Here is an 18,584-nt window from a genome sequence, read left to right as displayed (position 1 = left end):
CAACTCCTCTCATGAGGAAGGTGGTGAACAAGTTAAACAACGAATAAATGACGCTTATCCCAGTTGCTCCTATGTGGGCAAGACAACTGTGGTATCCACATCTGCACAAACTGGCGATGTGCGATTCCCATCAAGCTCCCGTGCCAGTACAACCTACTCACCAGCACGAGGGACTAACAGGGCACCCACAACCACACTCAATAAACTTGGCAGCATGGCTCCTGAAGTCAGAGTTCGGTCATCTTAATCTACTGCAAAGATGCATTGATATCTTGAAAGAATCAAGAAAACCAAACACTAGGTACTGCTATTTTAACAAATGGAGACGATTCGTAATTTGGTGTCAGACTAAGCAGATCAACCCCATATATTGTATTCCATCTAACATTCTAACCTATATGCTCCACTTGCTAGGTGCAGGGTTAGTGTTCAACTCCCTAAAAGGCCACCTGGCGGCCTTGTCAGCCTACACCACTTCCCATAATAGGGTCTCGTGGTGGAAGGTACCAGTCATTCAAGCATTTATGGAAGGGGTAAAGAGACTCCACCCTCCAATCTCTAACCCACCGCCATGTTGGGACCTTAATGTGGTACTCGCCAAGCTCATGGGAACGCCATTCAAGCCTATGTACAAGTGTAGTCTCAAACACCTGACTTGTATAACTGCCTTCTTAGTAGCTATTACTTCCATAAGAAGGGTTAGCGAAATCCAAGCATCGTCAGTGCAGGATCCCTTCTTTACTATACATAAGGACAAGCTGGTTTTATGTACTCACCCTAGGTTCTCACCTAAATTCATCTCCAAATCTCATGTAACCCAGTCTATTGAGCACACACGCACAAGAGAAATACTAAAAGGGCACCTATCTACTGTTCGAACAGCATAGAAAGATGACCGGACAGGGAGGAAAAGTGCCTAGCTTGAATGGGAACATTATTAGATGATCAGTGCCACGTGTTAATGACATGGACTACAAGTTATTCCCTGGTTTGAAAGGGAATGTATTATAGAAACGTATAGTTGTTAAATTAACATTCGCATAATGCTCCCTCCTGTCTTGACATACAGCTGTTTTTGTATACATTTTGCCTAACTTGAATTTTAAGAGTGCTCTGTTTGCTTACCTGAACACTTCACTACTTTCAAACGTCGTCTAGTCTAAGCCTCGCTGTTCAGTCACACTATCGAGATAGTTTGGTTATGCCACGTGTTTGTACCTGTACCTGTTCACCAAAGTAGGGTTGCCTCTCAGGGTGCATTCTGAAAATCCATCTCGACAAATAAATCCAAAAGTTTTCTGCAAGAAACCTGTCAGAATGGCATACTGGCCTGCAAGCAGGAGGTTGTCCGAGGAAACCTGTATGAAAAGCCTGACCCAGAGTGTAGGCTGAAAGCAGGCTTATATTTGGATCTTGTGGATTAAGGTGTTGAACTAGATTTTTGTCTGCGTTCTGTTGATCCTTAGTCCCTTGTTTCTCCAGAATAAGTGTGAACCTCAAAGTGCTGTTAAATGAATTGATTGTGGGTTAGGTTTTTTCATGGCGGGAGGAGATTGATACTTCAGTCCTCCGTAATCTTCGTATGCTGACCCTGTCATCTATTCCTAGTTTCACATTGGGCAATTATATGGTCATCTCTTATTTTTGTAGAGATCTTATAGTTTGCCCATTTGAGACGTGAGCAGCCTTAAAACCGGGGCCTGCAATCTGCAGCTCAGCTTTTGCCTCATGGACTATGCTGGCTATGGCTGACGGAAGTTGAAGGCTAAAACATCAGGAGCGCTGTCGTTTTTATCCCCCTACCTAAATATATATTAATGGTCAATAATGAGGAAAGGCCACCAGTGGAAGATCACAAATCTAACATTAATAGTAATGGCAGCTATGTACTTCCCCGTGTCTGCTTCCTTCTAGCATGCATAGAAATGGAGAAGTAATCGAGATTTGCAGCATATAGCTCCTAACAAGACTGGAAAATATATTTTTAAACATGTTCACATATCCTTTATTACCCCCCAATCTACAGTAAATCTCCAAAAAAGGTTTACAGGTCCTAAAGGAACACCGCTGCTTTTGCAATCTTAGGTGCAATGGAATGTCATGTGACGTTTTACTTTTTCTTTGCGTCTTTAACACGTGAATCTCACTTGAGCAGATCCTTTCACATTAGAGTAATATTGTCTGTGAAGCAACATGGGTTATGTATGTATGCATGACACCAGACATACAATAGCGTAGTAAACCTATTTCTGACAATGGGGCACTGTGATGCTGCACCTGTGCACCACAAGCTTTTAGGATAAACAAAAAGAGTCCACAGTCTTCGAATGGTGTCTTTCTACTGTCTCTGCTTCACACCTTCACCAGTCAGTTCGTTCGGCGGAAAAGGGACCCTCATTCAGTTCCTAATGACTGTTTAAAGTTCATCATATTTCGGCACCCTTTCTCACTCTAATACCGTACACAATTTCCATATTTCTGGCAAGCATGAATTTCTTTCAGTTCACTCATTGTTAATTTTGGACTTCTCCAGCATGGAGTTCAGATCAGAAGATATTGCATTCTTTTGTGTAACAATACTTTGTTTTCTTTTCAGGGTCCCTTCTGTGCGACTACCAATTGACCCCACCCCAGTACACCACAGATAAAAGTGCCAGCACGCTGTGCCCCAAGCTCCCAGTGCCAAAGAGGTAAGGTGCACATATTGTATGTCCTTCAAGACGGTAATATCAACCGTGGGAAGCTAACCTATGGATATCTGGACTACTTCCAAGGTCCTTTCTCGGTTGTAATTTGTCTTGTAACCCATTATCCCAACATTTGTAATATGTCTGACATTCCCATAGCCTGTTCGATATGGACATTGTTTTCTTTGTGCAGTTGCTGGTATGCCACACTCCCTTTTATGTTTGTTTTTGGAACTCCTTTGTGCCTGAATGTATTGCCTTGTAACAGGAGTGCAGTGGTACCACCCTTCTGGATCTGGGTGTTTCAGGACAGTGAGAAGTGGCCTTTATAAAAGGGCAGTTTGCAGGCTTCTTGTTTAATGCTGCCCATGACATAGGAACATCCATTCATGCAGGGTGCAGCTATGCCGCAGAGTGTGGTGTGGCACAAGCAGTATTTTCCACCTGCATCAACTTAAAGCTCATGGCCGGCCACTAATGGCATTACAGAGCCTATTGGCCCTACCTGTACGATTGCACAAGAGTGCATCTTCTCTAAACTGGAAAAAAGTGAATGTAAGGGGGCGGCCAACTTCTCATTCATAAAAGTTCTCAGCGTTGCACTTTTAACTGCAGCTGTGTGCAGTATTTGCTGACTGCTGAGGATTAGGAATTTATCCCAGGGTGAGTGAGATTGATAATCGCATTAAGGATTACTTCGCAAGAAGCTGGAGATCTAGCTGAGGCACTGAAATAGCACAGTGGCAATTTATAATCTCCATGCATAGGCTGTAATTTGTTTTACTACCCGTGAAAGCTTTTGCAGAATGGCCTTGTTTCTACATTCATACCCAGCTGCATCTGAAACCAGCAAGAGCTGAAAATATTAAAGGTTTAAGATTGCTGCTTCTAGGTAATCTCTGCAGGTCCAATTTAGCATTCCAGGTGTCTGGATTTAGAAGATCTAGATATTTTGATAACTGGGCCACTTGATGGAACCAGGGTGTGCCCATGGTACCGTTCAGATCCGATCATGGAGGCATGTAGGGATACATTATTCTTTGGTGCTGTCCTGAATTGCAGGCGATTCCTCTCCAGCCTTGGGTTCAGTGGCAGATTGTTTGACAATGTGTGGTCAATTTGGGAAAGAAGCTTTCAGTCATTGTTTTACCGTTGACATGAATCAGTAAGCCTCTGTTCTTTCTTTTTTACCTTTCTTTCCTGCTAGGGGTATATTAGTTTGATAAGAACTGTAGTTCAATGGATGTCTGCTTTTTGGAAGATGTAGAGAACATTAAGCTAGTCTTTGCTGAATGAGCCTGTGGATTTCAGGACCTCTGCAATGTAGTGTTTTTTTTTCTTTTCGGCCAAGGATTGTTTGTGCTGGCTTGTTGCGGATTACTTGAAGTTGGTGCAGTTGTTTCTTGAGACACTTGGTGTACAAGCTGTTTTCTTAATCTATCCCTGTTGGGACTAGTGCTCTGACTACATTGACCTGATGAGTAGTGACGCAGCAGAAGGAACTGCAGCAGAAGGAACTTATTTTCCCCTCATGTACATGTGGTGCCATTAATCATTAACGTTTGTACTTGTGGGTCATGGGGATAGTTTTGAGCCAAAGGTTATGCATAGACTGAAAGGCAGAAGGCAGTGCACCCATTGTGATAGGCTACGGGAAATGGAGCGCTTTTGTGTCTGAGGAACTGAAGACCAGAATTAATGTTTGAACTGGTAAAGAATAGATTATGCTCGATAATCCATTCTTGTATTCTCGAAGCACGGGTACAGGTTTTCTTGATTTTTTAGATTGTTCAACCAAATGAAAAAAAGTGTTCCTGTTCACATAAAAAAGTTGTGAAAATAATTATAAATCCAGATGAGCGAGGAGGAAGTCAGACATGCATGTTGAGTGCTCCCCTCTGCTGGCATGCCTGGAAAGCCTCTCCACTCAGTATTCCATCACTTTTAGCAGGGTTGGGAAAACACGCCTTTTAGGGCACAGGCCAGGCTTGCATCAGTCAATATGCGCTGATTTAACAAATTATAATTGCTTTGCTTTCAGAGGCGGACATTCCTAATGACAGAGAACAAATGGATTTCAAAGCTCTGTTAATGTAATGCTGCGACAGATGCATGTATGTTAGCAGGCATTAGCATTCTAACCTTGCATTCCTTTGAAGTCACAACAGTTTCTTTTTTTTTTTTGGGGTCTGACAACACTCACTCCGATGCACACCTCTACTAAGCATAATTATCTGAATTGGCCTTAACACCCGTTTCTCAGGTGTTGGAAAATATGACCACATCGCCTCCTGCAAATATTTGAAGATAGACCAATTGTCACTCCTCTAATGACATAATACTACGGACCATTACCTTTATCACATGTAGAACATTAAACCAAATAGACTCCAGCTAATAAAGCATGTGTCAGGGTTGACCAGCATCAATGCTGTAAATCTGCAAGATGTGGTGTTACCACTATTTGATTGCAAGTGACCTCTTTGCGCCAAGGTGATAAACGATATACACTAAACTCACACCTGGCAGTTGTATGTAGACTGTTTAGCTCTTCTTCAAATTAGTGGTCCTTCCATGGACTCTTCCACTAGGTTTACAGTGCTCAGTCCCCTCAACAGTAAAATATCTCTGCAACTTTGACACTTGCCATGGAGAACTGTATGCAACCTGCTGTCAAGAGTTTTGAATTCCGGCAGATCCAGCTTGGCCCTTTATCCATCTGAGGTCAATTATTGGAGGACCACTAAGTTAAATTTGATCTACTGTTACAGTGCTCGGAAGTAGGAAAAATGTGACCTGGACCACTTATGATATTAACATTATCAACCTACTCTATCCACCTGTTTAAGGGGAAAACGTTACAGGAATAGGAAGTATTCTCTTGCCGCCGCCCCATGCACCCATCAGGAAGTTTACTTTCCCCTTTGATCAAGCAACTTTGCAAACAAATGTAGGGTTTCAACCTTGAAAAGCTTCCCACTTGGTAAAACCGTTCTACTAAACCATGTTGTAGCCTGTGTGGGAGTTGGGAGACTTAAGGATGCTAATGATGCATCCCACCTGGAACATCCTGCCTTAAGACACATGGTGTAATTCAAAGTAATGGGGACCTGTTGCTACATAAAGGGAAGACCACAGAGATGTGCTTCACCCAGAGACATATAATCTGACGGGCAAGGGCCTCCCATAAAGCCCCTGTTTAGAACTGAATAAAGAATAACTCCCGGGAGTGGGACGAGAGTGCTGTTTGGCTGCCCACTATTTTCTTTTCCAAGGCAAGGCTGCGAGACATGTTTTTCTACTCTGCTGTATTGACTCTCCTTGGATTTACACATTTCTATGGATCCTGGTTTTATGCTGCAATGTTTTTATATCTTTTGAAGCCTGTTATTTGGGCTGTAATTAATTTTTTGCTCAGTAAACAACGTTGAACATTATCATAATAGTTTCATAGTAATACAGGTAGCATTTACTGTTCCGGTCACAGACATCTTACAATGAGCACTCATAACACTTCGTCTTCGCTACTGACAGTACAAGTTTTATCACTTGGGTATGTCTTTCGGTCTATTAGTGCTAGGGAGTTGGCTGGAGTATGCTTCCTCCTGATAGTTAGCCCATACCATATCATGTATCCAGTCCTCCACTGTGTGGGGGAGGGGGAGTTCCCCCTTTTCCACCTCATCAAAATGGCGCGTTTAGCCAGAAGTAGTCCAATGTTTACAAGTTTACGTTTCACCGTATTCATTTTGAGTGTACATCCCAATACACACACAGTTTGATCCCACTTTACAGATTGCCCCACCATGGCGTCCAATGCCTCACAAATCCCGGTCTACTAATGAGAGAGTCTCCCGCAGGACCATAACATGTGTAACAAATCTGCCTCAGTTTCCCCGCATCTAGGGCATTTTCCTCTGTGTTGTATAAATTCTCCTCAACAGTGCAGGGGTGAGGTGAACTCTATTCATTATTTTAAATTGGATTAATCAGAACCTAGAATTGAAAGACACCCATTTAGTGATATGACATAGCCGTGCTTAATGTGCGTCTGAGAACACAGCCCCTAGGTCGTTCTCCCATTCCCCCTTAATGTCTGGCAACTGTACACTCCTTATTTCCAGTGCTTTTTTATAGAGTCCTGAGGCAGTTTTCTTGGCTGACCCTGTTGAGGCTATATAGTTGAGGCAGGGCTTACTTCAGCTCATGCGGGAACCCTTCTCATGTCACAGCTACTGCCGACCTAAGTCTGAGGTATTGCAATTTCTGGAGTAGGGTGTCGGCAACCTGCAGCTTAACCTCATCCCATGATTGACCATACCCTCATGAAACAGGTCACCGAGTTGTGTGACACCCACCTCCCTCCAGTGTGTAGAGAGTGCAGTGTCTGTTGAGGCTGTCAGGTAAGGGGCCTCCCAGATCGGCATGAAGGGGCTGTACAGTACTGTGCCATGGGGATGTTGTCAATTTCGCCCACGTCTGCTGCGTAGCCAGTCTCTGGTTCAAATGATCGCGGTCCCCCAATGACCCAGCCGATATCTCATGTAACAATGTGACCCCAGGCTTCCCCTGCATTTCTAGCGCCATGAAAGAGGTACATGGTGCCTCTGCAACCCAGTGCATAGCGTATTGTGCTTGTGCCGCCAGGTAGTATACCTCGAAGACCGGTGTCGAAAGTCCCCCTTTTTCATATGTCTGGGTGATGCGACACCAGCTGGCCCGCACACTGCCCCTCCACACGAAGGCATAGCAGGCAGTGGAGATTTTCTTGAAGGATATGCCTGGTTATAGTAGTATTATACCAAAGAGCTAGAATACTGTGGGTAGTTTTTGACCAAAGCTACCCAGCCCACCAGTCAAGTTTAGCGCATAGGGCCGTGGCCAGTGTTTCATAGTTGAGGGCTCGAACTGAGCCAGCACTCAATGCCGTTTCCACCCCCAGATATTTAATCTGCTGAGGAACCCATAGAAAAATGCACAGATCCCTCGGGGGAGTCATGCCATCCGTCAGTATTAGATCAGCTATTTCAAATTGAAGGAAGACATGCCCACTTGTCACTGGGGCGTTGAAAAGCCCAGAGCGTGCTCATCCAAGAGTGCTGTTAGGCGGTCCGGGGGGCCGAGGTTGAGGCACAACACTCTACAGAACATTCTGCACGTTGATTGTTTCAGGGTAAGTGGACATTAGTTCTAGCGATCGCTAAAATGTCACACATATACCCTGAAATCAACTGTGCCGCATATCCCGAAGCAATCGACTGGAGCAAAGAGAGGCAGTAATCCACACGCTCCAGCGACCAGTGAAGGGGGTTGCCAAAAAACAACCAAATTGGATTCTATACAGGAGCATGTTAGGAGTTTGACATTGGGTATTAGGGGATATTGGAAGCAAACAATGGTGGACACGGCCATCAACGTACCGCAAGCTTCATGAATGATTTGCAACATGATCACAACTCTATTTTTACAGAGCCCCTGATATATCTTGATATTCCAGATTGCTGAAGTGAGGCGGGTAGACCAAGGGTTACCCATTCCACCTTTTGATTACGACGCCTGTAACCAATTATGATTACATTTCTACACAAGGAGTTCAGAAGCTGACAGATGGGTTGACTGAGTTTGATACTCCCTTACCGCAATTAACCATTACCACGACAGCGCCAATGCATTTAGGGAGGATCCCCTGCCTGACAGGCGAAGATTCCCAAATTCCTCCAACTGTGCCGATACATTGGACAGCACACTGCCAACTATTAAGGAGTCTAACTCAGTGAAAATGCTGAAGGAAAATATCCATACACCTTCTTTGTCTCTGCTACAACTATTAAGTGATGTTGTGTTAGTTCAGGACACACAGGTGCCGGACACGCATACTTCAGAAGAGTTGAATCTTTCTGGTTCCCCGATTTTATACGCAGACTCCATGGACTCTTCTACTGAATCCTCATTTTCATTTGTAAATCCAACACCAAGATGATCATTTGGTTTAACCACCGGGGTAACCCCTATGTTGGAGATCACATTAACCGCAATGAACCCAAGTTTGTTGGCCTTGGCAAAATGGTGAGACTTTAGACATGAAGATTAACGACCAAACAAGTCTAATTACTGTACTGACCTCAAAAGTGTCTCAGATTGAAGATTATATTGTCACAAGGGGCTCTGACCCCACTAAACAACCAGTAGAGATACCGGCCCCAATGTCTTCTATGGTGACCAAACTATCTCCACGTGGACGTCAGGCTAAAATATTGAGTCCGGAGGCCCTAGGATCACTCATTCTCCACATCCTCTCTCTGAGAGGGAAATTATTGGGGAGGTTCAGGTTATATCCCCAGAGCTGCAGCCTATTGTTGTGGCTGAGGAGACTTTGGATTACCCACGGAAAGTGTTCAAAATATTCACTAAGTTTAAATGGGGAAGTAATACTTCACTGCTGAGGAAAGAAGAAAAAAATCCAAAAACCTAAAGGTCTTCTTTTAATGCATCCCGCAAATGTGTACATGCCTTGTCTACGCTGCCGCATGATCAGACACAGGTAAAGACTAAAGCGAAGGGGCGGCAGGAGAATTTACAGAAAACTAAGGTGAAGCGTGTTAAGATTGCGGAGGAGGACCCCAGTAACAATAGGTCAGTGGACCTAGAGCAATTGGAATCCATTGCAAGGTCACTGAGGGTACCAAACTCCTTAATTTAACAACATACTTGGTGATAGATGAAATAATCAACAAGGATTTCACTCAGAATGATCACGAGGGACTCTACTTGGTTCATCAACTGTTACAACAATCCAGTCGAATTCAGCAACTTGGTGATTCTCTACAAATAGGGAAAATACAACCTAAAGAAAGGGCCCAGATACCCCCGCTATTTTATACACTTGAGCAAAGACTTTTCTCCTGTAAACATCCCCCTCCCCGACAGGATGGGGGGGGGGCCACTCACACTATTGTGGATAAAACATCTTTCAGACCATAAGGGGGGCTACCGGCTGAAGATCCAAACGAGTGTAGAAGTCGTAATAATCAACAACTTCCAAAGATGAGGCTGGAATCTGCCTCTTCTGCCAGATGTCCCTTACCAGAATCTGACTTCTAAAAAAACATCAAATCCTCTCCATTGTCTATAATTAGAGAGTTTTGGAGGAGTGGTGGAGGGAGTTATGCTAAATATAGCTGATATTTCAAGATTGGTAGCGAATATACCAGGACTGAGAGCCATCCAATCGTGTGACCTAGCTCAAGTCGAGTTTATTAATGACTACAATCTAGACAGTTCTTTTGCATATTCCCTCACAATTGTTTTGTGATTTTACATTTGCAGCACAAATCAGTTCCACCACTGTGGGTATGCAATAGGTGAAGTGAACAAGTATCAATCACTGCCAATGGATGGCTTAAGAGCGGTATCTTTGATATGAAATAGGAGGTCAACTTTTCTTCTGTAAAGAATTGCATGCTCCCAGGGGCAGCAGAATGTCGGGTGGGAAATTGAGCTATTGAATGTCTGTCCACATCAAGAAGACTGGACTTGGTTGCCAGGGACACTGATGCAGGATGTTCAATCCCAAGCACATTGGCTCCCTAGCAGGGCCGATTGTCTCCTTTTTGAAGATGGGTTACTGGACATTGTTTTGTTACAGGAAACATGGCTCCTGCTTATTCCTGTGTGGGGTGACTAGTCACTTTGTCTAGTGGAGGCTATTAAGGGTTCGAAGGTGGGACCTCCCTCTGGTTTGCTTACAGCTTGGAAAAGCAGACTGGGTTTGATTCTGGAGACTTGGGAAACACCAAGCAAATTCTGCCAATTAACATTGTTGCACTGTCCACTTGGGGATAATAGATCTAGGGAGCATTATGCTGTTTTGAATTTGTATTAGAATCTTGCAGGGATCTCTGATGATGCTGTTTTGGGGGAGGGGGGTTGAGAGAATGCTTGATTTAAGTGATAGCAATCCAAAAACTATAGCCATTCTAATTGCAGGGTATTTAAATATCGTATGTCTGCAAACGCAAGAGTAATTCTGTGGTACCAGAACAAAACAATGGTCGACCCGAATGAAGGAGAGGGGGTTTTACATGTTGAATGGAGCGTTAATGGGAGATATCCCTCCCGCCCAACATAGAGAAGAAGTTGCCAGTTTGCAACAATAGATTATTTTTCCGTCTCGGGATTTATTCATGGGGATGATAGAATTTAATGTCCCACAGGTCAATAGCGATCATGATCTGTTCGTAACTGGGTACTAGCCTTGCCCAAAGTCGAGAGAAGTTTTTACCACTCTAAAGTTGAATTGACCAAAGGCAGAAATAGGTTTAAATGGAATTAAAGGTCTTCAGAGAAATTGTATTGGTGTTTTAAATGAGGGGTCTTTATTGCCCATCTATTTTACTAGTAAACTAAGAGGTGACTATGTCTCTGCTCTAAATGTATTTGTGCATAAATGCCCCCTTGGATTCAGCCATCCTTTAAGCATAAACCTGTTTTTGATCTCCGTCCACGTGAAGAAAAAAACAATTAAAGGATTTGAGCATTCGTACACTTGGATTGGTCGGCCAGGTTTACTAAGCTAAAACATTTGAAGTTAAGATACAGAAATTGGCTTAGAGGCCATAGATCTTTAGTGGCTCAACAAGTTGGGGGAAAATATACTGCAGGTAATAGCGTCCAAGAATAGTGTAGAAATGTGGTCGCTATTAATAACTTGTAATGTGGATTTTCAGCTGCCCTTGCAGGCAAATCCTATACAAGAGCTGGAATGGGTTACATGTGATCTTACCGACAGAAAAATCAGAGTGGTACATTGCATTGCAACCAAAATACAGTAAAACGCCTTTTTTTTATAAAAAAAAAATATATATATTTTGGGGGTTCCCCCCAAAAAGCTCCCTGATTTCCTATCCTTATAACGCCGCCCCAGGCCCAGCCCCACCCAGACTCATTTAACCCTTTACCACACTACCCTATGTATATTTTATATTTTCGGTGTTTCTCTGTATTATGGTCTTCGGTGAAATGTACCTATTTTCGGTAAATTGACTGGGTACCAAGGTATGAATACATTACTTTTCAAATCTGTATGCTTTGCTGGTGAAGGCACAATTTTTAGCTACGCTGGATTTGGAAAGTGAATGGAGGCTGGTATTCGATCAGGAGGATATTGTGTCCAAATTTAAAAAACTGAGTACTTCCCGTACACCAGGGCCAGATGGCCTCACAAATTGGATGCTTTTATCTCCCCCTCAGGCATGGTCCAATATTTTGATGACTATATTTAACCAAATCTTGGAGACGAAATGAATCCCAATAACATGGAAAAAGTCAGTGGTGATTCCTGTGTTTCGGAAAGGTAAATGAGAAGCACCCCAGAATTACTAGCCAATAGCCCTTTTAGATGTGCCAGGCAAGATATTTGTTCGATTTAATACTCTGGGACCTGATTGCTGGGGTAAAGGAGACCAAACGTTTTGATATTTATCCGTCGCGTTTTGTCCCGTATAAGACACAACGATTAATTTGTGAGCCTTGAGCTTGGGGGTGAAGGTTTATACAATCAGGCCAGCCAGTCTACATGGCATTCATAGATTTTAAACCTGCGTTTGATTGCGTAGATGGAGGAAGGTTATTCCAAAAAATGAAGTAAAGGGGGTGCCTGAGATACCCCAGGGTGATCATTCAGGAATTGTGGTCCTCGAAAGAAGTTCTTTGCAAGTGCGGTTTAATCAGCAGGGACTTCTATCGGAAACAATTGCTACATATTGTGAGAAACCTGGAGGTGTTTCACTCACTAGTGCCCAGGAATCTGCCATCCAGGTGGCCAGGACATGGCGATCGCTTTTAGATCCAGACCCTCGGGGTGGACCAGTGCAGGAAGATCACCTGGATGGGGGGGATGAGGGGGGGTTTGGGGAGTGGAAGTGGGTCGCCGAAAGGTGAGACGCAATTTCTCCTTATGAGACATTTTCCCCATCCTGCCAAGTAGGATATTTAGAAACTCTACCCCCCCCTTTCCAACACAAACACTTTCTCACACTGAGTGACAACAGACTAATACCAGAGCCGTTTATCTGACTTGTCCCAACACAAGTGTCAGGCAGAGTCAGGCAATTGCCGACAACTACACACATTCGACTGCACTTTTCCCTTCCCCATACGGATAAAAGGCAGAGCATGTTCTGAGCAAGGCCAAACGCAAAAGGAAACCGCTATTCCAGGATGGCAGTTTAAACGGAGGAGAAAGGCGGCGAGACCTGAAAGGACGTCAAGGAGGGAGTTGCCCTTGCAATTTTCAACCCAGATCCGCGAAGCCTCCAACAAAGGAAACAAACCGTGAATCGCAGCTGGTGAATGGTGGGACGGATGTCAGTATTACTTGGAACCCTGCAGCACTGATAGCCAGGGCGTGGAGACGCGGTTGCCATCGGGGTACCATCCTTGACTCCAGCGCCAAAAACACCAATGAGCTAGCACAGCCAGTTAGTCAGAGGAACTCGATAGTGGACCGGATTGTGTTAGGCTCAAGGCTGCAGTGGCAACATTAAGAAGATAAATAGATGGAGGGCTTTGTTGTGAACAAACTTGTTACCAGAGATGATGGTCTGGCGCCACGTGGACCCTTATCGGAAGGTCTCTAGCTGGTACCCCTCTCCTGAATATAATGTAAAAATACAAAAATATTGAAAACTACAAGTACCAAGATGCTGTAGGGAAGGCCGGCGTGTCTAGGTGGTCATACAAGGGTCAAGCCAAACCCCTTGTACAATCGAAAGTCCTTGACTTGTAGAAGTTTGAACGGTCGGGAATTGTGAAACATGAATTTGCACCCAGGTGAGGGGAACGCAGTGCAAACTGATTTTGTGAAACGCGCACTTGCCATAGGCTAACAGAGTGAAGCAGCGAGACGTGATCACCCTACGGAAGGGTTTTAAAATTGGCAAGTGCTTTGGGAGGTCCGAGCCTGGATGAGGGGCACCTAACGTGAACATTGTGCAATTGTTTAAAAAGACATTAAGACTTTTGAATATTAGAAATGAAGAGATGATTGAAAGGCTGCAGTGAGCCAGACAGAGGGACATCAAGAAAAAAGCATATGGAAGTGAATCCCACTCTGTGAAAAAGCTAAGGGAACTACATTGTGACAACAAGTATGAACTCGACTGAGGGATGTCCACAGTAAGTGGTTGGTCTGAGGCGGACTGAGGGAAGGATCAGTGCCTGGCTGAGGGGGATCCAAGGGTGAAGAGAGTAATCACCCGACAAGAAGAATAACAGAAGGAACTTTTTGTTTTGCTGTTTTGGCATATCAGGCCCTCTGAGGCAAGAGACTTCTCATGAGATGAGACTTGGACACAGAAGGCCCTGATCTAGAGAAAGGGAACTGTAAGCTCTTGCCAGGTAAGCCAAGGAGTGTGCTGTGCTCAAGAGTCCCACCTTGCCCCGTGCTAAAAACTGCTAAAAACGTGGGGAAGGGAGACTCCAGCCATAACATCCTGACTTATTATTTTGTGAAGCCTTTTCTTTTCTTGTGAATATCATCCCACACTATTTTGTAGCATAGTGGTAAGGACTGGCAATATTTTTTTCTTTTTTTTTTTTTTAATATAGGCTCTTTTTGTTTGACCCATTTTAGTTTAATAAACACCCTTGAATTGTGATCACTTTTGTCTGTCTTACTTTGATACCATGCCTTCCTTATAATATAGAGGGTTGAAGCAGGGGTGCATTTTGTCCCCTACACTTTTCAATCTTTTCATTGCTGATCCTGGGGAGCATTTGGTGAAGGCGACTTCATACCCACCTGGATTAGGGACATAGCCTATTGCGTGGCTTCTGTAAGCAGATGGTCTGGTCCTTTTGGGCCAGATGCCAGTGGGCCTAACAGTCTTGGAACATTATGCAAATGAGAAAGCATTAAAACCAATGTAGACCAGTCTGTTAATTTTATCTCTGAGAACTGTTAAGAAAATATCTTTCAATTGGTTTCTGTACAAACGTCCATTAGTTATAGTGAATGAGTACAAATACCTGGGTATTGGTATGCATAACAATAATCATAATCGCCAACATAAAATCAACTGTAATTTTGCATTTCTAGACACTTTCTTGTGATACCCCATGGTCCTACTCCAAGCTGCGTCTGGCAGTTGCTCTTGCAATTCTGCTTCCCAACATTGCCTAATCTCTATTAGATTGCTATCTGGCTGCACCATCAGAATCTCATTCAGTCTTGATATTGCGTGTCCCCCTTTGGAGATATCATATTGTTTTGTCTTACCAATACTCCCTTCGTTCCTGGTCATTTCTAATTCTTCTATGGAGAAGTGAAGCGTAGGTGTTGCAACCTCCTGTACTCCTGATTCATCAGATAGCCAAACTGTAGTTGGCACGCCACAAAATACCCCTCAAAATTCGGCACTTTTATCCCTCCTTATTCGTTTGGTCTCTGAAATTTCTCCAGCGACAATCTACACCTCGAGTTGTACCCTTGAAAACTCTTGCAAGTGGTGTTCAGTGTCCTAAAGAAGGCTCTGGGTATATTATATGGGACGTTCGTAAAATAATGAAGCAGACTTGGAAGCATTACCATTTTCAACAACGCTGCCCTTCCCATTAATGAAAGTGGCAGCTTGGCACAACATTTCATGGAGTTCTCTATTTTATTCACTGCTTTCAAAGTGTTTGCACATGTTCTCCTTTAGGATTATGGAAAATGTCAACTCCCATGTATCTAAATGAGTCCATTTCCTATTTGATCGGTAACACTGGTAACACGCTCCGGGGACTTCCCATGTACCCTGCAAGCTTAACTTCTGTGCATTTATTGTAATCCCAGAAAGGTCAGCATAGCGCTCGAATACATCCAGTATGTATTGTAAATTGATCTCTGGTTGTTGTATGTAAAGACGCATATCATCCGCATACAGGGAGATCAGGTGTGTGCTGCCCCGTATTTTAATGCCAGCCTCATGATACTCTTTCCGCAAGTATACCGCTAACGGCTCTAAGTCCAAAATAAATCACATAGGAGACCAAGGACAACCCTGCCTGGTGCCCTTGCTTAACTCTCATTGTTCTGATATTGTGGTGCCCGTCTTGACTCTAGCCACCGGGTAGCTGTATAGTAGCTTTACCCATTTGGTATATGTATGGCCAATACCGAAACCTTTCAACACTGCTAGTAGCTATGGCCACCTAAGCGAATGCCTTGACTGCATCCAGCGAGGTTACTGCCATGAGCTGGGTGCTGTCTTGGGTATGGTCAATGACATGGTGCAATCATCTTAGATTACATGCAATATTTCTATTTGGGACATAACCTGACTGATCTGGGTGTATGAGTTTGTGAATTACTGGCTTCAACCTGTTAGCCATCAGAGCCGTCAGTATCTTCCCATCTAGATAGAGCAGCCACAGGGGTCTGGAAGAACCGCATTCGGTATTGGGTTTGTTAGGCTTCAATAATGGGACTATAATTGACTCCCTTAATGAAAGCGGGAAAATGTCTATCTTGGGGATTCGTTCAACACCTGGAGCCTAACCTGACTGCATCCCTCTTATTTATTTTATTTATCACATTTATTAAACGCCCAGACCCTGGGGTATCACGGCGAGGTTACCGACAGCTTGGTAATAATTAGTAAAAAAAAATCAAAACATATATATAGAAAATACACACTATGGTGTGTTACAACTCCTTTTTGGTTATGGGGGCTTCAAGCATGTCTGCTGCTTCTACATCTAGCTTTGGAAGATATATCGGCACTAAAGCATCTATCTCTGACTCCTGCGTTCCTGATGTCTCTTCATATAACATCTTATACTAATCACAAAAGCATTTGTTTGTCCTGATGTGTCTCACAGATCTCTCCATTCCCCGCTGTGACTGCTCGAATCATTCTCCACTCCATTTCACTTTTGATCAACCAGGCTAGCAAGCGTCCCGGTTTGTCCCCTTCAGCGTGCTGCCGTTCCACATATTTCCTATAACTGAATTTACCTAGTCTAACTAAGCACTCTGCTGCAGGGCAACCGCCTCCCGGGCTCTTCCGCTGGGAAGATCTCTGACAGTTTATGGCTCCTAATTTAATTTCCACCTTGCGCAAGTCATTCTCTATTGTGACCTGAACCCTGTTCACCTTGGCGATTCCCGTCCCTCTGATCACCACTTTGAAGGCCTCGCATATCGTGCCTGCTGACTCCACACCTCCTGTATCGTGCGTAAAGTAATCCTGCAACCCTTCTCTTAAATGTTCCCGGAATGCTTCTTCTCCCAGGGACTCACTCCTCCAGTCTCCATGTCTGGATATGTGCTCTTTGGGGGGGAACTCCGCATATAACCACCAGTGGGGCATGATCTGACAATACTTTTTATTCCACCCCCATCAAATTGCCCCAGGGTGTCCTCTCCTGTAAAAATATAATCTTGTCCAGTGTACAGGTCTTGAGGAGCAGTGTAATGTGAATATACACAGACCTGCAGGTGGAGTCCGCCATATGTCTTGAGAGCTTAAATGCTTGCAACAATGTGCACAGGGCTTTGGCTGAGGGGGCAGGGTATGTAAATGTATCATCCGATCTGTCCAGTGTAGGGTTAAGCGTGCAATTAAAGTATTCTTCCCATATCAATGTACAATATATGTGTGGACTTATTAGTGGGTATAACGTGCGAAAGTAAGCAGATTAATGGGACATGTCAGTACAACGTGAGACAGTCTGGTTACTTTGTCACCCTCTTCCTAAGCCCAGTGTTTGTATAAAAAGGGGGAGGGGAGTTGGGACTTTGGACAATCCTAAAAAATAGGATCGGGTAGATGAACAAAAAAGGGGGAGAATACTGCACCTCACCATCGGTTATCTCGCCCCCACTTCCCGAAGACCCCTCACCTAGGTGATCCTCCCGCACTGGTCCAGCCCCAGGAACTGGATCCAAAAGCGATGGCTGTGTCCTGGTCACCTGGATGACAAGTCCCTAAGGACTAGCGGGTGAGCTACCCTTTGGTTTCTCACATATTTAGAAAATCGTTGCACCCTCTTACGTATGGGAAAATCATTGCCAGCAGGGTCATGGTACTTACAAATTAGAGTCCTACTAGTTATAAAAGGGCCACTCAAAAAAGTTAGCTACAGTGTTGTTTTTTATTGTAGGTAGAGGCACACACCATGCTTTTTCTCACTGTAATAGTGGCTTCTTAGGAAATGTCTAAGGTTTACTCTCTTGTGTCAATTGTATGTTGCTTGGGATTTGTACAGTCGGAATATGATTGTGGTTTTCATGAATAACATAAACCAGTATAAGTACTTCCTAACATAACATTGCATCTTTCAAAAGCCACTAGACTATGTCCAAATACTTGTACTCCAAATGCATGTCATAACTGTGGATGTTTTCAGTTGCAGTCTCTTCGTAAAGATGTTGCGTGCCCTGCTTTCAGAGAACATTAATCTTCCAAGTTGGGATAGCATTTGCTAATTCCATTTATTATTCATTCTTTGAATGTATTGCAATTAGCCACACTCTGCTTCCTTTCGGAGATGCAAGGCGTTGAATTGTTAGTCCTGTAGTATGTGCCTCCTCTGACTACTGAATATTATTAATCGGTGGTGGCCCCTACAACACCCTGGGGTCCTGATTTCCCTATACATTGGGCATTCTGCTTGTATTCTTATAGCCCCTGTAATCTAAGACTCCAAAGTAGTGTAGGAGAAATTGATTTTGTAGACGTGCTACTGATAATAGTGATGCCCAAGCAGTTTGTCGAACTTGAAAATATGTAGACCCTAACATTTTAATAGCATTTTTAATGGAAGTTAACTTGAGGACTAGACGTCCAGGGTTTGAAGTTAAGATTGGATAAGCAGGAGCTAAAACCAGCTCCTGCGTGTCAGACATCACCA

At 43.8% G+C, this 18,584-nt stretch overlaps 1 protein-coding gene across 2 annotated transcripts in view; it reads left to right on the top strand.

Moving 5' to 3' along the window:
• SLC44A1 (solute carrier family 44 member 1) overlaps positions 1-18,584 on the top strand; it is an 889,643-nt gene that overhangs the window by 499,287 nt on the left and 371,772 nt on the right. For both annotated transcript variants that reach the window (XM_069630839.1, XM_069630838.1), the window contains exon 5: positions 2,597-2,690. In XM_069630839.1, the coding sequence (XP_069486940.1) occupies positions 2,597-2,690 (94 nt within the window). The remainder of the gene's footprint in view (positions 1-2,596; positions 2,691-18,584) is intronic.

The sequence above is a fragment of the Ambystoma mexicanum genome, chromosome 6q (genome assembly GCF_040938575.1).
Source record: "Ambystoma mexicanum isolate Mex_15411 chromosome 6q, UKY_AmexF1_1, whole genome shotgun sequence".
Lineage (NCBI taxonomy): Eukaryota > Metazoa > Chordata > Amphibia > Caudata > Ambystomatidae > Ambystoma > Ambystoma mexicanum.
Note: the sequence above shows the minus strand (reverse complement) of the source record. Positions and strands in the feature narration are given on the sequence as shown.